The sequence below is a fragment of the Coregonus lavaretus genome (genome assembly GCF_964263955.1).
Source record: "Coregonus lavaretus genome assembly, chromosome: 13".
Taxonomy (NCBI): Eukaryota; Metazoa; Chordata; class Actinopteri; order Salmoniformes; family Salmonidae; genus Coregonus; species Coregonus lavaretus.
This window is the reverse complement of record NC_140000.1, coordinates 15,743,412-15,769,110: the sequence shown is the minus strand read 5'-3', so window position 1 is coordinate 15,769,110 and position 25,699 is coordinate 15,743,412. Positions and strand designations below refer to the sequence as shown.

The following is a 25,699-nucleotide window of genomic DNA, read 5'->3' as shown; positions in this document are numbered from 1 at the left end:
CTCCCTCTCTTCACTCCAACATTCCCTCATTCTTGATGCACCTATTCCACTAGCCTAACCTATACCTCCCTTCACTATCCCTCCCTCTCTCATCAACTCCTGCTACGTCTCTCAGATCCAACAGTAATTGCCACCAGAACTCATGCAATTTTTTATTTATTTTCAAGGTACGACTAGGGCTGGCATAATTACTGTATAACCGCATAACTGACAGTTAAGAGTCCATGTAACGACCGAAAAGTACTATTATTATTACTATTATTGTTATTATATACACTACCAGTCAAAGGTTTGGACACACCTACTCATTCAAGGGTTTAACTTTATTTTTTCATTGTAGAATAATAGTGAAGACATCAAAACTATGAAATAACACATATGGAATCATGTAGTAACCAAAAAAGTGTTAAATCAAAATATATTTTATATTTGAGATTCTTCAAATAGCCACCATTTGCCTTCATGACAGCTTTGCACACTCTTGGCATTCTCTCAACCAGCTTCACCTGGAATGCTTTTCCAACAGTCTTGAAGGAGTTCCCACATATACTGAGCACTTGTTGGCTGCTTTTCCTTCACTCTGCCGTCCGACTCATCCCAAACCATCTCAATTGGGATGAGGTCGGGGGATTGTGGAGGCCAGGTTATCTGATGCAGCACTCCATCACTCCCCTTCTTAGTAAAATAGCCCTTACACAGCCTGGAGGTGTGTTGGGTCATTGTCCTGTTGAAAAACAAATGATAGTCCCACTAAGCCCAAACCAGATGGGATGGCGTATCGCTGCAGAATGCTGTGGTAGCCATGCTGGTTAAGTGTACCTTGAATTCTAGCCACCCATTGCCTTAACAACGTGATTAAACTTTGCTGCTCCTTGCTGAAACAAGCAAATTAGTATTCAGTTGCCTAGGCAACGCCCCCCACAATGCAGCAGCAGCAGCAGCAGCAGACACAGAAAATAGAATGAATAGAACATGCTTGGAACCTCTAAACCTGGCAATTTGACTGGTAAACTCATGGGTAGCCTACACTCGCAATAGTCCAAGACGATATTCACGTAATAATTAGGAATTTCCCTCACCCACGCCCACAAATTGGGGAAAACAAATATTATTTCCCATTGACCCCCATGAAAAAGAGACAACTTCGTTGTCAATGCCAAAAAGCTGCTGTGTTGTTCAATGCACATGTAATCAAGTCAAAAATCCCAACCTACGGTTCACAATGCTCCCACGTAGGGAAATAGAGCCTGTGAGAAGAGCCCTGTGGCTTCAGGCTATTTGGTGTGGGAGAGTAGGAAATGTAGGGACCCGGTGTCCAAGTAAGCTACACGTAGCTAAGCGTGTGGAACACATTTCATCACAGGTAAGACATTTAACTTGTTTAGTATAGTCCGTTTAACTCCACTCACTACATGTAGCTGTATAGTCTTTTTGTTTGTATTGTTGGTCTTGGCTAGCTTAATGTTCCTGTCGGCAGCTAGCTAACACTCACTCAGGTGGCTGCTAGCACCATCATGAAAAGGGGCATTAGGGAAGCCCTACAATATTACGATTTTCTAAGTAGTGAGAACGCTCGGGAGCAGGCAATGTTGAAAAGTAATCTTTAGACGTGGTACTTTTTGTAAATGTACACTGAACAAACGCAAAGTGTAAAGTGTTGGTCCCATGTTTCATGAGCTGAAATAAAAGATCCCAGAAATGTTCCATGCGCACAAAAAATGTATTTCTCTTAAATGTTGTGCACAAATATGTTTACATCCCTGTTAGTGAGCATTTCCCCTTTACCAACATAATCTATCCACCTGACAGATGTGGCATATCAAGAAGCTGATTAAACGTCATGATCATTACATAGGTACACCTTGTGATGGGGACAATAAAAGGCCACTCTAAAATGTGCAGTTTTGTCACACAACACAATGCCACAGATTTGAGGGAGCGTGCAATTGGCATGCTGACTGCAAGAATGTCCACAAGAGCTGTTGCCAGAGAATTTAATGTTAACTTCTCTACCATAAGCCGCCTCCAACGCCTTTTTAGAGAATTTGGCAGTACGTCCAACCGGCCTCACAACCGCAGACCACGTGTTACCATACCAGCCCAGGACCTCCACATCTGGCTTCTTCACCTGTAGGTTCGTCTGAGACCAGCCACCCAGAGAGCTGATGAAACTGTGGGTTTGCACAACTGAAGACACTGTCAGAAACAGTCTCAGCGAAGCTCATCTCCGTGCTCGTCGTCCTCACCAGGGTCTTGACCTGACTGCAGTTCCGCGTCGTAACCAACTTCAGTGGGCAAATGCTCACCTTTGATGGCCACTGGCATGCTGGAGAAGTGTGCTCTTCACGGACGAATCCCAGTTTCAACTGTACCGGGCAGATGGGAGATGGCGTGTATGTTGTCGTGTGGGCGAGCGGTTTGCTGATGTCAACGTTGTAAACAGAGTGTCCCATGGTGGCGGAGGGGTTATGGTATGGGCAGGCATAAGCTATGGACAACAAACACAATTGCATTTTATCGATGGCAATTTGAATGCACAGAGATACCGTGACGAGATCCTGAGGCCCATTGCCGTGCCATTCATCCGTTCGCCATCACCTCATGTTTTAGCATGATGCACGGCCCCATGTCGCAAGGATCTGCACACAATTCCCGGAAGCTGAAAATGTCCCAGTTCTTCCATGGCCTGCATACTCAACAGACATGTCACCCATTGAGCAAGCTTGGGATACTCTGGATCGACAGCGTGTTCCAGTTCCCGCCAATAACCAGCAACTTCGAACAGCCATTGAAGAAGAGTGGGACAACATTCCACAATCAACAGCCTGATTAACTCTACGCGAAGGAGATGTCGTGCTGCATGAGGCAAATGGTGGTCACACCAGATACTGACTGGTATTCTGATCCACGCCCCTACTTTTTTTTTTAAGGTATCTGTGACCAACAGATGCATATCTGTATTCCCAGTGTGAAATCCATAGATTAGGGCCTAATGATTTCCTTATATGAACTGTAACTCTTTGAAATTGTTGCGTTGATATTTTTTTCAGTGTAGTTTTGTAACTGACTAAATTTTGTTTGAAAAACATGACGTTTTTGCTGTGAGACAAGGCGCCACAGGCGGGCAGGACCGTGACGTTTTATCTATTTTATACCGACTGGGACTATGGCTACCTTCTATTGTGATGCAATAATGTCCATGGTAATGTAGAATTGCGTTCAAATTACGTGAACTGATGTGGCTTATGCAATGCAATGTATTTTTTGTAATGTCAGTTGAGTTGAATCAACAAATCACAGCACACATTTGAGCACATATTTTACTTTCTGCTTATGGGTACACTCACAATGGCAGCCATTCCACCCATTATGCAATCATTGACTTGAATGGGGATGCCCGTTCTATGAATTCTATTTCAATTCCAGCACATGCTGTGAGGACTGGAGGAGAAAATGTGCTTCACATTTTCTTATATATTATGATGACAGTAATTTTTTTGCTGGCCAATTACCATTACCTAAAATTCCAATTTACAATTTTCCTCAAACATAGCCTACACAGAATCAGACATGCACAGAAACAGACATAAAAAGTCATTTACAAGCACACAAGAGGCGCTACTTTCACTGGGGACATGACCCCCCGCCCACAACACACATTTTAAGAGCGTCTGCTAAATAATGTAAATGTAAAATGGTATTTTAGGACCGCGGATACCACAGAGCATGTGGACAGGCTGTGTGAAGGCAAAGCTTCTGAAAGGCTGGCTTAATAGGATCAGCACGGTGCTGCGGTCTGCAGCTGCTCTCTGTGTGTTGAGCTTTTTCTCAGAGTTGTAAAAGCAAGCAGAGCAGAAACTGGCTACTCTTTATTTGGCTGATGTAGCTGGCAAGGTAACTGCTGCTTGACTTAACAGAAAAAAAAGTGCTGAGCTAGTAGTGTAACTGACATGTAACGTTAGTTAATGTTTCATCCCCTCTCAACTAGCTAGCTAATAGCTACCACAGCCAGTTCAGCTCTAGCAATCTGTAAGGTAGCAGTATCTAACAGCTGTTGTGTGTATGGACATTTTTTGTAGCCTTTCCGTTTCAACAGAAGTAAATTAACTTGGCTAGTTTTCTCTAGTTGATGTACCATTACAGCTAGCCAAAAGTTGGCTAACGTTAGCTAGCTAGCTCACTAACGTTAGCTATTAATTTTGTCTCAATCACACAAGACCGGAATCAAACGATGAAACCAGTGGCCAAATGATTGAAGACCGATATGTTCACATTTTTTGACAGTACAATGTGAGTTTTTATTAGAGTCAGTATAGCAATGTAACGTTATTGATCTGTCAGTTTCCCTAGCTAATTCATTACTTTTCACACTGACACTGTATAAACAGCTCTACAGGCTACACTGTCATGGTGCACAGTCAGTACAACACTATGCTCATCATGTCTTAGCAGGATCAGATGGTGACAGGTGTCCCAGCAGGGTCAGACAGCCAGGGAAGACCAGTCTACGAAGCTCAGGTGAATTTTGCAGTATATTATAAGAATCAGTGAATGGATAGAAAGTTCCATCTTGAGTTGATGGTTAGGCTACAGTCTGGGATATGGGAATAATGGTCATTTCAATTATTGAACTACAGATTCTATTCTTGGAAAATATAATGTATAAATGCACACCAAGGTAATTTTTTGTCATGCCTTATCTGAGCAGTATCAGATGGTGACAGGGGTCTCAGCAGGGTCAGGCAACCAGGGAAGACCAGATTGAAACTATTTTAAGGCAGTCTGACAAACCTTTAAAGTTGATTTCCAACCTGTATGAAGGGTTGAGAGGCTTTTCCCGAAGACACAAACCATGTCAAACTAAATTGTTAGGAAGACCTGGGAGAAACTATTGATGATGATGGATACAGATATGTTTGAATGCCCAGTCATATTCATATAATCTCAGACATTAATTACATACATAGAACACATTCAGAAATGTAATTCCTCTGCTGGAGGTGTAAAACACAAAAGGGGACATATTTGCATATGTTATGATCTTGTGAAGGCTAGCTGGATTCTGGCAAAGAGTATGTTATTTTACCTCAGCAAGTCTACAGATTCTCCCTTCTCCCGGTTTTTGTTTGCTTGTAAATGTTGATACTGGAGACTTATCAGAAGAAACTGTCTAACCTAGCATTTATAGCAGCTAAGAAATGCATTGCCATTAATTGGCAGGTTGGTTTTCCCCCCGCAATGTCACAATGGATGGCAGAAATGTCAAGTTATGCATCACTAGATTTGATTTATTACAAGATTAAGGGTATACTGTGCAACTTTCATAAATTCTGGGAGCTTTATATGGAATACTGTATGACAAAAGGGGTCTGTATTGAAAACATGCACACGAGACACCTGTCTTATTTGTGCCTGTCTCAGTGGACTAATCCACTGAGGAGGCTGCGAGGATGCCACGGTCCAAGAATATGGGTATTGTGGCTCAGATGCACAAGGGAAGTCTCTCTCCAGAATGCGCTCTCTCCCGCCATTGTGGTTATTCATTGTTTCATAACTTCATTGTGTGCATTGTTTTCTGTGTCTATCAATTCCCCATTACATATATCACCAGTAGTAGACTACATTTAGCATTAATTCCCATAATTTCTCATCTGCAATGTTTATTTGGTTACGGTAATACAGTCAATATATTATTTTACAGTAATTTACCGTTCTCATTGTCGGAGTGGACATGTGTTTTGCAGAACTCACAACCTATGCTACACTTGTGAGAAACAGGTTTTAGTTTATTTCATTCCATTTACGAGTTTTGTCAATTTATTCATTGTCTTTTGTTTGAAACGCTCCTGTCAATGTTGAGTAAGGACGCGCACCTGATTACGCAAATAGAGGTAGGACTAGTCTACCTGGCCTGCGTGCAAATGAAGGCCTATAAAATGTGCCCATTTGGGGATTTCTGCTTGTCTTAATTCACCACCACTAATGGAGATGTGGAGCTTCTCAAATAAATGTTCCTTCACCTCAAACAGCAAGTAAACAAAGTCTGTTTTTAGAATCAATTGAGAAGGACAATAGTTCCTCAAAGTATTTGAACAATATTTCCAGCTTTCTCCCTTTCGATAACCACTTGGCATGAAAGGGAAAAATGTAATGCTCTGATCCAGTGGAAACGTCAAAAAATACCTGATTACTTCTTATCCCTTGCACAAATAGCCTACTGCTGTGTCTGTCCCAAACAGAAAAATACACGTTAAAACATTTAGACCAATCGATTGGTCAAAAGAAAAGACTACTCTTGGTCGACCAATATTAATTTTATTTAGGGACAGCCCCCCAGGTTATGTCCCCCCCCCCCACTTCTAAAACCAAAGTTGCGTCCCTGAATGCACAGAAATAGAAACAAACAAAGAAAGTCACACAGACACACACACACAAAGACAGACTGACAGACAGACACAACTGGAGGCTATTCATGTCAGGTATCGCCCCACCTACTTCAGCCTCAGGGATCACTACTAAACTGGACACACGCTCAAACACACACCCATGCATGCACGCACACCCACGCATGAACATACACCCAAACAAACACAGCTGTAGGGATCACAAGGCTACTAGACTGGGCAGGTCAACCACAGATGTCTTCCCTTCCTGCCCAGCCAGATGTGTTATCGTCGATCTTGACCTGCTTTTTTTTGTTATGCACAGAGAGGCAGGTTTAATTGGCAGCTCTACTTTACAACAGGGCATGCGTCCAATCACCCCCTAACCCGTCCTTCTTTACTGTCTGCTGGGAAAGACAACACCACACCACCGCCATCCAAATCACTGACACCACACATATGGAGACTGAGGTCAGTGAAGATCAGATCAAGTGTCCTGAAATAACACACTCCTGGCTGGTGAACCAACAGGCTGTGAATGGATGAGAGGATGCCTGCCTGGGAAACCTCTGCTCCATGGGAGAGCAGCAGGGCTTCTGCCTGGCAGGAGGAGTCCAGTCCCAGACACTGCTGTGCAGAGGAGGCTGGTGGGAGGAGCTATAGGAGGACCGACTCATTGTAATGGCTGGAATGGAATAAATGAAACTAAGTCAAACGTAATTTCCATATGTTTTATACCGTTCCATTAATTCCATTTCAGCCATTAGAATGAGCCTGTCCTCCATTAGCTCCTACCACCAGCCTCCTCTGCTGGTGTGTATTCAGGTAGGTCAAACGTTCCCAAAGCTACAGGTAGAAACGTTAATGAACATAGCTAACATTCTTCCCTATTGTACTTGAATTAATCCCATCTGTTCTACACAGTGTGTTCTGTAATGTTGCACCCTCCTGGACGGCAGCATGTCAGCGTGTTGTACATCATGCCTCTCCTGTGTCTCACCACTCACCCAGTCCACTGTCCTGCACCCGAGTAGCGCAGCGGTCTAAGGCACAGCATCTCAGTGCTTGAGGCATCACTACAGGCTGTATCACAACCGGCCGTGATTGGGAGTCCCATAGGGCGGCGCACAATTGGCCCAGCATCGTCCGGGTTTGGCCGGTGTAGGCCGTCATTGTAAATAAGAATTTGTTCTTAACTGACTTGCCTAGTTAAATAAAGGTTAAAAAAATAAAATAAAATAAAAAATACACCCATCTGAGCCCAACTCTCAGTCAGTCCACTTTCCTACATCAATCTATAGTACATCCAGCTATCTCTAACAGGATTGGTTAGAGTGTGAAATTAGCCAATCTCATAGGTGCGTGCAGCCTCCCGGTGGCCACATGCATTTCTGTTTGTCCCATCTTTCTGTCCTCCCAGAATGAGCAGAGACTGGTCAGTGGTGCTGACACAGTGACACTACTATCACTCCCCCCTCCCGGTTTCAGGCCCATTCCTAATCCCTAATCGAATGCAGTCAACCGACCCACTGGGAGCTGGGGTTAACGTGAGGAAATGAGGACTGGACCACTGCACTGTGTACTCACACTACACCTGTGGTCAAGTCCCAAATTTAGACAAGCTATTTGAAGAATAAAAATGAGCCTATATTCTGTACCAGACTACTCTTTGTGAGATGGTGAGAGTAGAAAAACAAGAATGGATATGAAATCATTTATCAATCAATAAATCAAATGTATTTATGTAGCCCTGTTTACAGCAACATTTGACACAAAGTCCTTTACAGGAACACAGCATGGGGAACCACTGAATATGGTTTTTATCAGTGAATTAAATATGTGAAATCCCAACAAGATTGTATAGGTCTTAACCAATTAACCTTCCAGTCTGAGCTAGTGTGTGAAGTAGGCCTCATCTGTCAAGTAGGAGGACCAGATTTGATCATCCTCCCCTCCCTGTAACACTGGAATGAGAGTAAAAATCACAGACAAAAAACGAACTACCTGCCAGCGCCTGTCCATCCTCTCACTCACTTTCTCCCCCTCTTTTTCTCAGAGCAAATGCCCATCAAGACTCAAAAGTCTCTTTTGAATTTTTCATCCAGCCCTCTGATGCCCTCTCTACCTTCACGGCCATTTCCATCTCAAAGGCAGCAGCTCTTCTCCTTTCTTCACTGCTACATTTGGAAGAAGGTCACGTCTGTACCCCCTGCCAGCCCCCCCCCCCCCCCTCTTAGCTCCCACTGACACAGTGGTAGTACATCCACACCCCTCCTTTCTCTCGCTCTCCTCTTTGCTTTCATGTGGCTCGCTCACCCGCACACTCTCTTGCTCTCAGTGTGAGCTGTGTGCTACTGCGCTGGTGCGTTCGCCATCTATTGGGTTTTCAAGATACGATTGGGGAATTGTTCCATTCAAATTGAGCTTTTTCCCCTTGTGGTTTCCACTTTCTAAACAAATGTAAACAGATACTGAGCAATTAGCTAAACACGTGCTCTAGCATGCCGATAGAGCAGGGGAGTAAACCAACGAGCTCACTTTGGAATAGGATGTGTGATGTGGTGTGTGTGTGTGTGTGTGTCAGCCGTGTGAGTGCGTGTGTGTGTGTGCCCACCGCGTGCGTGAACGTGTGTCTGTGTGCCTACCAAGTGCGTGAGTGTGTGTGTCTGTGAAAGAGAAAGCGAAACCATCTTGCAAGCCACGTCTTGGCTCATTTTAATATGTATAACATGTTCCAGACAGTTCCATAGCACTGAGAGGGCTGGCTGACGGTGCAGTGCGTGATTCGCTGCCTGACCGTTTGTCTACAGAGATACCAACTCGTTTGTGACCATGTCAGCAATGATCAAGTTCACCATGAACAACTAAAATTCCATCCCTTAGTTTTTTACTTTACCCAGAGAGAGTGTGTGCGCTTCATTACTCATAAACTCAGGGAGAGCTTCGAGAAGAGATGATGAGTCTATTCCTTGTCATAATAATTCTATATATAGAACACTATCCATACCTAAGAACCTTCCTGGAAAGCAAATCACAGAAGATAAGAGTCTCGCCATCTCCTGCCTTCATCAGTAGTACCACCTAGCTGAATCACTTGAGTTGGAGTATGCTGCACAGATTTCATTTGTCATTTAGAGATCTGTAAAAACAGCCATCAGGCAGAGTACTTGTATTTACCTACATGCCGATTAAGGAGTTTGCAAATTGAAAGCTAATCAGCAGTGGACAGACCCAGACCCTCCCATCAAACCCCACTTCTTCTTTGATGGAATGCAGAAAGTGGGAAATTTAATCAGCCTCTTTTAGCCCCTCCTGACCTCTCCCCTCTGTCGTCAAGGCAACGCTAATCTCAAAAGCCGTCTGGCAGGCAGGTGAACTTTGACAAGCGAGAAGAGAAGAAGCCTATCACCACTTCCTCTCCATGCATGTAACGTCAATCGTGGATGGATGGAAGGGAAGAGAAGAAAGGAAAGAAAGACATTCCAGAACATGTCCTGCGTGTCACTTCTCTGTGGCCAATACAGGAGGAAGAGAGGAAGAGGCACTTAACCTAAAGTAGGCCAATCAGCCCTTATACACTCTTTAAAGTTTTCCAGGGTCTGGAAGTGACCTGGAGAAGAAGTGAAGACTTTAGGATGCAGTATGGTCTAGGGATAAAGTATCATGGAACACAACAGTGAGCTTGATGTGAAAAACACTAAGCCCTTCACCTAGCTCCCAAACACCTGCAGTTGCAAAATGCTAACGTAAAGAAAACAGATACCGGTAGGTGGATATAGCCTAACATGGTGGAACTTCCCCTGAGCCAAATGAAGCGCTAGATGGAGTCAAAGCTGATTGAAATTACATCATTACAACCTGATTACGCCATCATTGCAACCAGTTTTGTACCACTGTGCACAGGCTAGTGTTTATCTAGGCTACCTATCCAGTCCCATCAGGTCAGAGCCCATTGTGGTGAGTCTACCTGCCCAGTATAACCTTAGCTTCATTCCCTGGTCAAAACGACCTGGTACTTGACACCACACCTAGGCTCAGGTACCATAGAACCAACCATAGCTAATTAATGATTTATACTGCTTAACTACACACAGATCGATTGATTAAATATACATACTAATCAATTGCACACAAACTGATAACGATTTATTCCTGACTTACTAAGTCCAACCCTTTACACCCGTGGGATTTGGCCTATACGGATAGGGCTAAGTTGAAATGTTTCTTCCAGAAGAAATATGAAAAGCATATGCTTGGTAGCAACTGAAAGGGAACAATTTGGAGATTATGGAAAAATTATTCGACCAAAGGGGAGGACAACAGTTAACCTGTCACAAGGCATAATTTGAAAGCTTGTTCTATTGCCAACATGACTAGCTAAGTTATAAAATACTACATTACAGTGTTAGGCTTTCACAATGCAATTCAGGGAAAACAGATCATAATTTTGATGCACATAGAAATAAGTCATTAAAGTGCATTCAAGTGTGTGTGCCGCGACACATTTTCTTCACATTAGACAAACATAGGCTCATTCTGTTGAGAACAACCAAGGGTATGATGCCATGTCATCTTGTAACTGTACATCAAACATAGTGATCATAAACGTTGACATGAGTTTTATAACATGGAATAATATGGAAATGTGAAGTGAACATTTGGACTCACAGGTGTTTGGCTTGCTTGTATGACATCCGTAATAAAGAGATGCTCTGCTTTCTTGACACCACACTCAATAAAGCAAGTCCTGCAGGCTCTAGTATTATCTTATCTTGATTACTGTCCAGTCATATGGTCAAGTGCTGCAAAGAAAGACATAGTTAAGCTGCAGCTGGCCCAGAACAGAGCGGCACGTCTTGCTCTTCATTGTAATCAGAGGGCTGATATAAATACTATGCATGCCAGTCTCTCTTGTCTAAGAGTTGAGAAAAGACTGACTGCGTCACTTCTTGTTTTTATAAGAAACAATGTGTTTCAAATTGTTTGCATAGTCAACTTACACACAGCACTGAAACACACACTTACCCCACCAGACATGCCATCAGGGGTCTTTTCACAGTCCCCAGGTCCAGAACAAATTCAAGGAAATGTACAGTATTATACAGAGCCATGAGAGCATCTTATATAGCACAAGTGAAGACCAAAACTGGTTTAAAAAAACAAATAAAGCAACATCTCACGGCACAGCGCCTCTCCCCCATGTGACCTAATTGTTGTGTTTATGTACTGACATGTATGTGGAACTGATAGATGCACACACACTACATGTTAGTCTTTTGTCTGTAATGTATTTTTCGTTATGTGTAGGACCCCAGTAAGACTAACCCTAACCAAAAACATCAAAGCGGTATTTATTATCATTCTCAATGTCTCATCTTTCAAAATACATAGAGTCATCCTAATGTACAGCATTTCCCTCACTCAGACAACAAAAGTGCAAAAGTTGCCCAATTAGTGGAAGGGATGGGGGCAACTTCTTGTCGCGCGATTAACCAAAATGGTGTTCATCTTTCTTTTTAACCAACTAATTGACAGATGTCTGTTAAATGATTTGTATTCCATTTCGTTCTGTTTTTTTCTGTGAGCTCAATGTGCACACTGCGCAGTTTTTCTAGAGATAAGTCAGATCAAACCCTAACTACGATGTAGTAGGGAGTTGTAATTTACAATGACCATAATCCATTGCACGCTTACATGTCCGGTCTGTGTTTCTTTTACACCTGCTAAATAATAGTGACAGAAGAATGCACAATCGACTATGCGAGGTATCTCTACCTGAAAATACATTGATAGTTGGTATTCAGCAGTCATAAAAGTATGCCTTATGTACTTTGAAGAACTACTAAAATAGTGATTTTGGCAGACCGCATAGGCAGCAGCTCTATAGAGATGAGATGATGACTTTGAATGAAATAATAAAGTCATTGAATAAAACAAATGTAATATACAAAACAAAGTAATGTGAATAAATGATGGTTAAAAAGTGATAAACAGTAATGGGCAGTCACCACCATCATGGGACTTTTATTAATTGTTTTATTCTGTGTGGTTACAGCATTCAACCCACATAATGCATAGTGCATTTTTTTAATTTTTTATAACTGAAACCGAAAACCGTTATTATTTTTTAATAATCGAACTGAAACCGACTCGACCTCAAAAAGCACTAATCGCTCTGCACTAAAACCCATAGAGCGCAGTGAAGCAGAGAGCCAGAGCTCTGACGTCATGTATAGCATGTTTCTGTACAGCCACTGAGTTACAATTTAGGCATTTATCAGTGCCCAAATCTTCTATTTTCAACCCGTGTTCAAGTGTAAAGGGCTACAGGTCCAATGCAGCCGTTTTTAGCTCAATATCAAATCATTTCTGGGTAACAATTACCTTACTGTGATTGTTTTCAATGAAAATGGTAAAAAAAAAGAAACATGCTAGAATTTTGCTAGGAGTGTCTGGGAGTGGTCTGAGTGGGGAGGGGAAAACTGAAAACTAGCTGTTATTGGCAGAGAGGTTTGGAACTCTTTTGGTCTATTTACTAATTTACAATTTCACAGTATTCTCTCTCACACACACGAAAATCTAATTTTTTGACTGAACTGGGCCTTTAGATTAGTTGGTTAATTTACAGTATCACAACCACCGCTGTAAATGTATTTGAATAAACTAGTGGGAAATGAATGACTCAAATAGATAACTAGAATCCCTTCGGCGATAGAAATATATAAAATAATATTCAAGAAACGTTCTGAAAAACTAAAACTCCAGCTTCATATATATATTTTTTCCATTTCTTTGATGCCTGCCTACGATTTGGAACCGACGACAACCCCAGCAATGACAAATTATCCATCCTTATCTTCCCACACACATCTTCAACTACTCGCAGCTTTGTTCACATTTTAAGTGTAAAAAAACAACTATCAGCCTGAAAGCGAAGAAAACATCTCCTAAAAGAGGAGAGAGAAAGAAAGAAAGAGAAACGAGGAGGGGTACTGCTAGCTCAGCATGGGGTTCATTGTGTGAAAAATAACAAACACAGTCAGGCACTGGGTTCACTGTGCTACACAGCTTCAGTGACATCCAGTAGAATCAGTTCCATGCTGTTTGGAAATACAGACTGAAATCACTGACTGAATTCAGCTACAGGCCATGGGGGAAGCAACTTCAATATAAACCAGTCAGTGTACTGTAGGCTAAGCCTGGAAAACAGTGAACTACAAGGGCAACAGCCTTAATATGAGCCAGTCATCTCCAAGCTACAGAGGGACAGCAATAGAGGGCTGTATAATGTAGAGAGGATACTTCACTGAACTACATAGGCTACTGTATATTCAGAGGTAGGAGCAGATCAGCATAGCTACGTTACAGCAGGACACATATCCTAGCACAGGGGAGGAGACCACTTCAGCACCAACCAAGTCAGTGTATTCCCAATTTTTTGTATTATTATTATTTAATTTATTTCACCTTTATTTAACCAGGTAAGCCAGTTGAGAACAAGTTCTCATTTACAACTGCGACCTGGCCAAGATAAAGCATAGTAGTGCGATAAAAACAACAACACAGAGTTACATATGGGGTAAAAAAAAACATAAAGTCAAAAAAAAATACAACAGAAAATATATATACAGTGTGTGCAAATGTAGCAAGTTATGGAGGTAAGGCAATAAATAGGCTATAGTGCAAAATAATTACAATTAGTATTAACACTGGAATGCTAGATGTGCAAGAGATTATGTGCAAATAGAGATACTGGGGTGCAAAAGAGCAAAATAAATAACAATATAGGGATGAGGTAGTTGGGTGGGCTAATTTCAGATGGGCTGTGTACAGGTGCAGTGATCGGTAAGGTGCTCTGACAACTGATGCTTAAAGTTAGTGAGGGAGATAAGAGTCTCCAGCTTCAGAGATTTTTGCAATTCGTTCCAGTCATTGGCAGCAGAGAACTGGAAGGAATGGCGGCCAAAGGAGGTGTTGGCTTTGGGAATGACCAGTGAGATATACCTGCTGGAGCGCAGACTACGGGTGGGTGCTGCTATGGTGACCAATGAGCTAAGATAAGGCGGGGATTTGCCTAGCAGTGATTTCTAGATGGCCTGGAGCCAGTGGGTTTGACGACGAACATGTAGTGAGGACCAGCCAACAAGAGCGTACAGGTCACAGTGGTGGGTAGTGTATGGGGCTTTGGAGACAAAACGGATGGCACTGTGATAGACTACATCCAATTTGCTGAGTAGAGTGACTACTAGCCTGGTCCCAGATCTGTGTGCTGGACACTGACCATAGGAGTTGGCAAGACAGCACAAACGGATCTAAGACCAGGCTAAGGGACAATGGCTCCCCTCAGTTAACATAATAACAAGTCTACAGTAAACATGTTGTCCCCCACGAATGATGTAGTGCTCCTCCTTGTGTGGGAAACTTGTTTCTCATGAGAAGATGTATACATGTCCAAACGGGGCAGGAGATATGCTTGTTCAGAGTTTGGTGGGGGACAACATGTCTAATTAGCAGGAAAACTAATGGGCGGGGCTTATGGGTCCTTATAAGAAACGTGTTCCTCATGAGGGGCTGCATATAAGAACCAAATTCCCTGACAATAGCTCAAACGGGACAGGAGATATGCTTGTTCAAAGTTTGGAATTTCAGTTTATTACTATAGTACCCACCTCCACCCTTCGGCCAATCAGTGTAATTTCTGAATTTTAGTTGATTACTATAGCACCCCCTTTGAGCCAATCAGTGTAATTTGTACATGCCGGATCTCTATGGCAAGACATCATTCACCAAAGTTTCGTCAAAATTGAGCTAGTGCTGTCTGAGATATTGCGTGTGACGAATGTACGAACGTACTAAAGGACGGAGACAGAGCCACAGTCCCCTTCCAGATGTCATCATGGGGACAATAACACTATACAAGGCATGAGCCAGACATTTGTCTATAGAGTGAAAACCTACTTTGCTACATTTTCTCTGATTTGTGAGAAGAAGCGGAAGGCAAGAGGGGCTAAAAGAGAGGGACTGGTTTAGTGCTGGAGATGACTACCTTGGACTTAAATGGATCATGGTGCAATACATCCCCCAACCTCCCATCCTCCTCACCCAAACCCCCATCCTCCTCACCCAAACCCCCATCCTCCTCACCCAAACCCCCATTCTCCTCACTCAAAACCTAGAGAAATAATGAAGGATTGAGCTAAGCTTAATGGGCTATCTTTAGGTAATGGCCTTTCAGCGTATTGAGCCGTTTGACAATCATGCAGAAAACGAGAGCAATACCCAGCTCCAAAACAGACCTGAGACAGACCTGATGGGGTAGGTGATGGGAACAAAGAAATGAGAGAACGATGAGGTTACGGTGGAGGGAGGGAGGGAGAAAAAAAGGTATAGAAAGGAAAATAAGTTAAGGTGGAATGTTGAACCTTTGGGTAGAGAGGATGGTGAATAGCCTTTTCACAGTTACATGAAATGTACATAAAAGTAACATATTTCCCATCTTGAATAGCGGTAGGGAAGTATTTGTAATTGTATGCCTTAGAAGGCTATAGCTTTACCAACCTTCACCCAATGACAAAGAGACACTGCATTTCATACTGTCCCTCTCTGTACTGGACGGGATACGATCAAAGATTCACAGAGTCTAATATTGATTTGTACATCAAACCCTCAGATAGATATTTAAGGGTTGTTGGAGCTGGACTGTGCTGTATGTGTGGTAGGGATTAACATCCAAACATGGACCAGGTGTTAAAGGTCATGACCCCGCTGAGAAATGCATAGCGAAGAGTCGACCTTAGTGAGTCTATCATACATCACCCTCTCCTCCTCCTACAATTCAGATCACACCCTCTCCCTCCCTTGAGAACACTCTGACAATGATGAAGGTTGGGGGTAAATAAGTATATATATAAAATAAAAAAAGGCATAATATTAAAAGTGGTCCTCCAAATGAAGGGTAGTGACAGGCTAAATATTTAAATATTTTTATCATTTAATTTTTTTCAATGATGAATGTTGGAGTCAGTTGGTCTAGGCATTAGTCTAGGCAATTAATGCCAAGATTTGGCTAGGTATGTAAAATTTGAATTTCAAACCAATGATCTGCAGTTTAATTAATCAACAACGCTCTACCCCACTGCTCTCCGAGAGTGTGATGGATCTCTGGTTTCTATTGCGATTACCTGGATGCCTCCGGTGCAAGGGGCAGGGTCTGACTCACCTGGTGGGTAGTTGATCCTGTCTGCAGGGATGGAGAGGAGAGAGTCCACGATGAAAGACCTTTTCTGGAGGAGAACAGAGATCATCTCAAATCCCTCTGGGCCCAGCAGCTCAAATAGCTGGAGGAGAGAGAGAGCAGAGAGAGAGAGCAGAGAGAGAGAGAGAGAGAGAGAGAGAGAGAGAGAGAGGGGGGGGGGGGGGGGGGCAGAGAGAGAGAAAGAGAGGAGGGGGGAGACGGGGAGAGAGCGAGAGAGCGAGGAGCAGAGAGAGAGAGAGGAGGGGGGAGACAGAGAGAGAAAAATTAGAGAGAGAGGAGGGGGAGACGGAGAGAGAGAGTGGGAGACAACAGCAGGTGTGCTTGAGCCAAGAATCCTAAAGTAGTAAACAAACACATCCTATGGTTCAACCTCCATCCTCCCTCCAAACACACGCTTGCACTGCCAAGAATGAGCACCTGGTAATTACCATGCCCAAAGTAAGTCTGAGCCTGGGACAGAATAATGCTCTGCCGCTAAGCCCCCCAAACACAGCCACCTGGCACTTAGCTGGCTGGGGACAGAAAAACAACAGTAAACCTGACTGGGAGGGGAGCGATCACTGAGCTAGGAGCTGGCTAGCACAGGAGAGAAACATACAGTATTAACCATAGGGGGTGGAAATGCAGTGTGCATCAGACACAATGAGTAACTTTACATGCACACTAATACACTGTGTACAAAACATTAGGGACACCTGCTCTTTCCATTATATAGACTGACCCGTTGAATCCAGGTGAAAGCTATGATCCCTTATTGATGTCACATGTTAAATCCACTTCAAATCAGTGTAGATGAAGGGGAGGAGACAGGTTAAAGAAAGATTTTTAAGCCTTGAGACAATTGAGACGGGAAAGACAAAAGATTGAAGTGCCTTTGAACAGGGTATGGTAGTAGATGCCAGGCGCACCGGTTTAAGTATGTCAAGAACTACAACACTGCTGGGTTTTTCACACTCAACAGTTTCCCCTGTGTATCAAGAATGGTCCACCACCCAAAGGACATCCAGCCAACTTGACACAACTGTGGGAAGCATTGGAGTCAACATGGGCCAACATCCCTGTGGAATGCCTTCGACACTTTGTAGACTCCATGCCCTGACGAATTTATGCTGTTTAGAGGGCAAAAGGGGGTGCAACTCAATATTAAGGTGTTCCTAATGTTTTGTCCACTCAGTGTAATTCGATATTAAACTGATTATGTCAGTAGGCAGAGTATGGCAATAGTCATGTAAACATTTTACTGTGCTTATCTTAATTGACGTAAGGTCAAAATCTAAGTACGCATACGCCAAATAAAACACCTGCTTTTCTAAGCAATCTTTTGAATTATTAGGACATGTGAACAGCTTAATCGGAGTTCAAGCGGTGTATTTGATCTGCGCATTTGCCAGTACCGGTAACACAAGCCTCCCTCTAATGCGTGAGTGAAGTGAGTTCGTAAAAACTGAAAGTATGTATGCATCTTAGAAATAGATTTCACATACAAACTTTATATGTCCGAACACAGAATCAATCAGGCTTCACAAAAAGAACATGGTCGCTGTGGTAGAATGTTTATTTTGAATGGCAATTTTCAGCATTTATTTAAGTCCCATCAGGTAGCCTGATTTTAGATGTGTCCATGTAAACAGGATCATTAGGGAAATTGTTTATGTGCATGTAACTGCACTCAATGAGAGACAACATCAAAACCAACATAGTAACTGACATTAGAAGATATGAGCATTCTTGACCATTCAGAATTTTTTATCCTGCATTATGTTTTGTAATAAATAATAAAGCTAAAATACAATACAAAACTGATTATTCAATTCATGCTTTTCAGTCTGCAGATGGATAAATGGATGGATGGATGGATGGATAATCTGATGGAAAGAGAGACTTTGCTCTTTTGCTTTTCCACATCCTCTCTGGGGACTTCGTTAGCCACCGCGCTAGGGGAGCCAGACGCACTTTGATGATGTCAGGAGACAGGTCAGCCGCCCCACTTTGTGAAGGGTTGTCTTTGTTTCTCTGTGTGCTGGGACTTGGTTTAATTTTCTGCCTCCAAAATCCTTTCCCTCTCAGTGACTTGAGGGTCATTCCATGTCATTTCAGCAAGCAATGACACCCACAATCTCAGATTGTTCTGAAATCATTTCTGTAGTTAGAAACAGATAAGATTAGCATTCCTACAAGATAATTTTGGTTTAAATATAATTTGATCTCTGATAAATTAAGCTGACTGATTGGACCCAAATTGTCCATTTAATCTATAAAAGATTCATATCCCTAACTTTTTTCTAATAATGAGTAAGTCATGAGTAATCCAAAGAAATGGTCAAAAGCCACTCACGGACCCCCCACGCCAAACGCACCCAAACAATGACTATACACATTGATCCAGGTTTGCTGATGTCAACGTTGTGAACAGAGTGCCCCATGGTGGCAGTGGGTTTATGGTATAGGCAGGCATAAGCTACAGACAATGAACACAATTGCATTTTATCAACAGCAATTTGAATGCACAGAGATACCGTGACGAGATCCTGAGGTCCATTCATCCGTCGCCATCACCTCAAGTTTCAGCATGATAATGCACGGCCCCATGTCACAAGGATCTGTACACAATTCATGGAAGATGAAAATGTCCTAGTTCTTCCATGGCCTGCATACTCACCAGACATGTTACCCATTGAGCATGTTTGGGATGCTCTAGATCGACGTGTTCCAGTTCCCACCAACATCCAGCAACTTCGCACAGCCATTGAAGAGGAGTGGTACAACATTCCAAAGGCCACAAGCAACAACCTGATGTGCCGCGCTGCATGAGGCAAATGGTGGCCACACCAGATACGGACTGGTTTTCTGATTCACACCCCTACCTTTTTTTTTTAAGGTATCTGTGACCAACATATGCATATCTGTATTCCCAGTCATGTGAATTCCATAGATTAGGGCCTAATGAATTTATTTTAATTGACTGATTTCCTTATATGGATTTTTTATTTTTTTCCTCTTGCATAAATTTTTGTTCAGTGTAGTATCAGTTTTCTGTTCAAAGAAATTAGTCATTGAAGTTGTTAGGTTTATGTCCTATCCTACATCCTGATATTACCAGGTTCTGACCACTAGATGGTGCTGTTACTGCTATTAAGTGATTAATTTAAAGAACCCCCCTTCCCCTCAATGTTAAAGGGATAGTTCACTCAAATTACATATTGGTTTCCTTACCTTGTAAGCAGTTTATGGACAAGGTATGACAGCAACCCATGCTTTGGTTTTGTTAACCTGGCCACTGTTTCAAATGGTAACTTTTTAGCATTTGTGACACAAATCAAACGCAAGTCAATGGTACCTATATCAGCACTGTCGCGCTTCATATCCAAATCATCTATAAGTAAGTAACATTGAGTTACACAATCAAATTCTTGATACTTTAGGATGACTTGGACATGAAGCGTGAAAATGCTAATATAGGTACCATTGCATTGGATTTGTGTCACAAATTCTGTAAAGTTAGCATTTGAAACAGTGGACAACAAAACCAAAGCATGGATTGCTGTCATACCTTCTCAATAGACCAATTTGTTATTTTGTAATTTGGGTCAACTATCCCTTTAACATTGGGGGGGGGAGCAGCACCATCTAGTGGTCAGAACCTGGTAATAGGATGCAGGATGGGACATAAACCTAACAACTTCAATGACAAATTTCTCTGAACAGGGGAAATAAACCATCACCAAATTCACTGAGAATACATTACGTAGGATGAAGAAACAATATACAGAGCCACAGCTCCATACTACTTGTCAGACCTAGAGAACTGATACTATATATTCATTGTTAGGGTGGGTTTGGCGTGGGGAGGTGGGGTCTGTGGGTGGCTTTTTACCATTTCTTTGGAATCCTTATGTCTTACTCATTGTTAGAATTTGTTGGGGTCCAAATCAATTGTTATGCACTATATTTACTGAATATTATATGAATCCTATCATTTCAAAGGTCCAATTTGGGTGCAATCAATTAGCTCAACTTCACAGAGATCAAATTATATTTCAACAAAATAATGTTGCAGGAATGCTAACCTTATCAGTTTCTTCCCACAGAAACGATTTCAGAACAATCTGAGATGGTGGGTGTCGAAATCCTTGTGCTTGTGCTTTTTGAGATGGAATGACCCTGGGACTGTTTGCTGTTATTGTTGGTCTGTTTTTCACCTGCTGCCCGGAGAGAATCTTTTTTATGGGCACTCATGAATTCTGTCCTTGAAGTTCATTGGATCCTCTCAGCCTGGAAGGGAAGGTGAGGAGGACAGAGGAGTCTGCTGGGAGTGAGAGACAGTCTTCCTTCAGAAGGAAGGAGCTCACAGACCTAACCACCCTGAAGGCTTTTTTTTACCTTTAAGCCTGGATGAGGCTGAGACATTAGGTGAACTGTGACTGTGAACCATAGAGAGTTCAAGAAAACTCTCTATGGCATAGGCTACAACAAGCTTTCAGGAAGACAGGCAACTATCAGTGTCCACATAGATCACTGGTTATAATACAAATGTTGAATGAGATTGCCATATAAGCAGCACACCCGCACACAGTATGTCTTACAGCAGTCAAAAAAAATGAATATAACTCATCAAGAGTCTATGTCCCTGTGCTTTAATGAAGGCAGAGCTCTTCTTTTCACTACCTCCAAAAACATACAGTGGGGAAAAAAAGTATTTAGTCAGCCACCAATTGTGCAAGTTCTCCCACTTAAAAAGATGAGAGAGGCCTGTAATTTTCATCATAGGTACACGTCAACTATGACAGACAAAATGAGGAAAAAAAATCCAGAAAATCACATTGTAGGATTTTTAATGAATTTATTGGCATATGATGGTGGAAAATAAGTATTTGGTCAATAACAAAAGTTTCTCAATACTTTGTTATATACCCTTTGTTGGCAATGACACAGGTCAAACGTTTTCTGCAAGTCTTCACAAGGTTTTCACACACTGTTGCTGGTATTTTGGCCCATTCCTCCATGCAGATCTCCTCTAGAGCAGTGATGTTTTGGGGCTGTCGCTGGGCAACACAGACTTTCAACTCCCTCCAAAGATTTTCTATGGGGTTGAGATCTGGAGACTGCCTAGGCCACTCCAGGACCTTGAAATGCTTCTTACGAAGCCACTCCTTCGTTGCCCGGGCGGTGTGTTTGGGATCATTGTCATGCTGAAAGACCCAGCCACGTTTAATCTTCAATGCCCTTGCTGATGGAAGGAGGGTTTCACTCAAAATCTCACGATACATGGCCCCATTCATTCTTTCGTTTACACGGATCAGTCGTCCTGGTCCCTTTGCAGAAAAACAGCCCCAAAGCATGATGTTTCCAACCCTATGCTTCACAGTAGGTATGGTGTTCTTTGGATGCAACTCAGCATTCTTTGTCCTCCAAACATGACGAGTTGAGTTTTTACCAAAAAGTTATATTTTGGTTTCATCTGACAATATGACATTCTCCCAATCCTCTTCTGGATCATCCAAATGCACTTCAGACGGGCCTGGACATGTACTGGCTTAAGCAGGGGGACACGTCTCGCACTGCAGGATTTGAGTCCCTGGCGGCGTAGTGTGTTACTTATGGTTGGCTTTGTTACTTTGGTCCCAGCTCTCTGCAGGTCATTCACTAGGTCCCCCCGTGTGGTTCTGGGATTTTTGCTCACCGTTCTTGTGATCATTTTGACCCCACAGGGTGAGATCTTGCGTGGAGCCCCAGATCGAGGGAGATTATCAGTGGTCTTGTATGTCTTCCATTTCCTAATAATTGCTCCCACAGTTGATTTCTTCAAACCAAGCTGCTTACCTATTGCAGATTCAGTCTTCCCAGCCTGGTGCAGGTCTACAATTTTGTTTTTGGTGTCCTTTGACAGCTCTTTGGTCTTGGCCATTGTGAAGTTTGGAGTGTGACTGTTTGAGGTTGTGGACAGGTGTCTTTTATACTGATAACAAGTTCAAACAGGTGCCATTAATACAGGTAACGAGTGGAGGACAGAGGAGCCTCTTAAAGAAGAAGTTACAGGTCTGTGAGAGCCAGAAATCTTGCTTGTTTGTAGGTGACCAAATACTTATTTTCCACCATAATTTGCAAATAAATTCATTAAAAACCCTACAATGGGATTTTCTGGATTTTATTTTCTCAATTTGTCTGTCATAGTTGACGTGTACCTATGATGAAAATTACAGGCCTCTCTCATCTTTTTAAGTGGGAGAACTTGCACAATTGGTGGCTGACTAAATACTTTTTTCCCCCACTGTACCTTTAAAATCAAGCTATAAAAAACATTACTTTGTATTCTTTCTTTCTCCTCTCTTTCTCAAGCCACTGCTATTGCAGCAAATGTCATCATTCCAGGAGTCCAAATGAGAGGTAATAAAAAGCGGTGGGTTTCTCCTCTGTCACATCTAATGGTACAGAGTACAGAGCCTTTAAACTTTGCTGTTGAATTTGGAGTCACACGCAGGGAGGTGCGTGGAGTGCACACACACAAAGGGCACTCCACATCTAAACATGCCAGTAGGGGAGTTGGCTTCCAAATGTCAACTACGTGGAGAACATCAGAAGAGAATGTAGAAGCAGGTATTAGTAAAAACCTACACTGTCTGCTGTGGAGAAAAGTAAAGGTAGAGGAGAGCGAGAGAGACACTCAAGAGAACAGAACGAGGCACTGTTTGTCTAATTCATAAGTGAAAGCCAGAGGTTTCAGCATGTGGCCTACAGAGCATGTGGCCTACAGAGCATGTGGCCTACAGAGCATGTGGCCTACAGAGCATGTGGGGGGGGTCGAGGAGAACAAACAGAAGAGAGCCACTAATAAATTATATTAATTAAGGTGTGTGGCGACCTTTTGTTTTTGAGGGCTGTAAGGGAGAGAGGGAGAGCAAGCGAACAACTCTAAATTAAGCACCTGTATAAGAGAGATGGGAGCAGTGCCCAGAGCCTCATCAATCCATCTTTCCCTTCCTCTCCTCCGTCACAACCTGGCATCCCCCCCACCCCCACCCAGTCACTCCCCCACTCTCTCCGTAAGTGTGTTCTTTTCTTGTGGAAGAAGTGAACAACATGTCTCAATAACACCATGGCTCAGCACAGACTAAGTGCTGCCTTAATTGCCTGTTGTTGCCCAGTAATTCTAGCCCAGTTCTTCTAGCTAGTCTTGATTCATTGGTAACTGCGCAAATCCTTTCAACATACAGTAAACCCAAGGTCTTTCCACCCTCTAAAAACCATACAGAATCTCAGACCTTAAACATTGAACCTGAACACTTTCACTTATTCTTCCTTCTGTGTGGCATACAATACTGCAGCCTTTATCCTGATGTGTATGTCAGGCATACTGCAGCCTTCCTATGGGATGGGACCTCCCTGGAGAAGCAGTAAGATCCTCCTCCTCTCCTATAAGGTTAAGGTCAGCTCTCCAGATCTCTCCAAACTTCATCTTTAGCATGAGACAACACCCCAAGCTAAAGGTCAAGGTTGACCTGCAGTGGAGACGGGGTCCAAAGTGGATGTGGTCTGACCCGGCGTTTAAACCCCAGAGGCCAGCTGGCTAAGGTCAAGGAATAACTGTGAGGTTTGGGTCGGCACAATAGTGTGAAAAGGGTAAAGGTGGTGTGAGAGGGTGCTGCTCACCTCGTTCTGCAGCTCGTCGTCACTCTTGGTGGAAGCCAGCATCTCAAACAGGGAGGTGCACAGTTCCTCAGGGCTGGAAGAAATCATGTTGCCTCCGTTCAGGTACTTCTCTACCTCCCCCCTCAGGATGGTCCCATCCCCAGAGCTCTGAGCCCCTCCCGGGCTTAGCCTGCCTCCATCCACCTCTCCCCCATTACCCCTGCGGCCTTGGTGGTTGTTGAGGAAGCTGTGGAAGTCCAGGCCTCCACCAGGGGTCTCATCCTCAGGGCCCCCGGCCCAGGGCAGGGCCTCCTGGGGGTCCAGGGCGTAGCAGTCATAGGAGAAGGTGATGTTGCGTCCGAAGGCCGAGCCGCGCTGAGGGGTGCGACAGGCGCTCTGGGAACGAACAAACTCCTCCACCTGTAAAACATCAATAAATAAATAGTACAGCATAATAAATGTATTCTAAGAAAAATAGGATGGTAGAATAATAAAATACTAGGAAGAAAATGTATAAACCAAAAAGTAACTTTTGTTATATTTTATTTTAAGTAGGCGCATATATATATATATATATATATATATATAGTATTACAGTTGTCCCCAAAGACAAAATTAGACTCCCCCCACCTGGGACTCTCCCAGAGGGGCCACGGCCCGGGACACAGCAGCACAGGAGGCGTCGGCTGCCGAGGAGGGGAATGGGCCGAACATCTGCTTAATGGCCCTGGTCTCCTCATGACCCACATGGTCCTTGTTGTGGAAAGTCTCAAACAGGAAGACAGCAGCACTCTCAATGGTGTCCTGGCCATGCTCTGTCCCCACTGCCAGAGACATGGAGAAACAACAAGATAATTAGTTAGCTAGATGCTAAATACCATCATCATCATTTATTATGAGCCCAGCTTCTCCAGTCCCACTCTTCAACCGAGGCATATGCTGACACTGATGATCATTGTGATTATCAGAAAACCCACGACCACTACTATTACCATTAGTGATATCTAGCTGGCTAGTGGCTACAGCAATGTGATATTTCTTGCTGCACTGCTGTTTCAACTGTATGTTCCAAGCAGTAAAAGGCTAGCACTGTCTAGCACTGCTCCTCAGAGAAATGAAAGATGGATAAGAGCACTTTCTAAAAGACACGTATCCTCCCTCCGTAGCTCAGTGAGAGCTCTGTTTAATGAAGGGAATCAGGACTAATTGTCCAAAAGAGAAGAGAGGGAGAGAGAGACAAAAAGAGAGGGAGACAGATAAAGGGTGATACTTAGAGAGGCAGAGGGAAACGGATGAAAATAATTTAAGCCAATTAAAATGGCCTAAATGCATCTCACTCTCCATTGTGTGTGCGTCAAGGCACGATGGATGCTTTTCATCTTCCTTCTCAGTGTGTTCTAGAGCTTTACACTCTAGTTAGATAGACAGGCTAAGG

The 25,699-nt window shown here is 43.0% G+C and overlaps 1 protein-coding gene across 1 annotated transcript in view; it reads right to left on the bottom strand.

The window, feature by feature from the left end:
* ascc3 (activating signal cointegrator 1 complex subunit 3) overlaps nt 1-25,699 on the bottom strand; it is a 138,889-nt gene that overhangs the window by 109,353 nt on the left and 3,837 nt on the right. The window contains exons 4-6 of the mRNA XM_084174465.1: nt 24,895-25,088; nt 24,286-24,684; nt 16,603-16,720 (exon numbers count right to left, since the gene is read on the bottom strand). Coding sequence (XP_084030591.1) covers nt 16,603-16,720; nt 24,286-24,684; nt 24,895-25,088 — 711 coding nt within the window. The remainder of the gene's footprint in view (nt 1-16,602; nt 16,721-24,285; nt 24,685-24,894; nt 25,089-25,699) is intronic.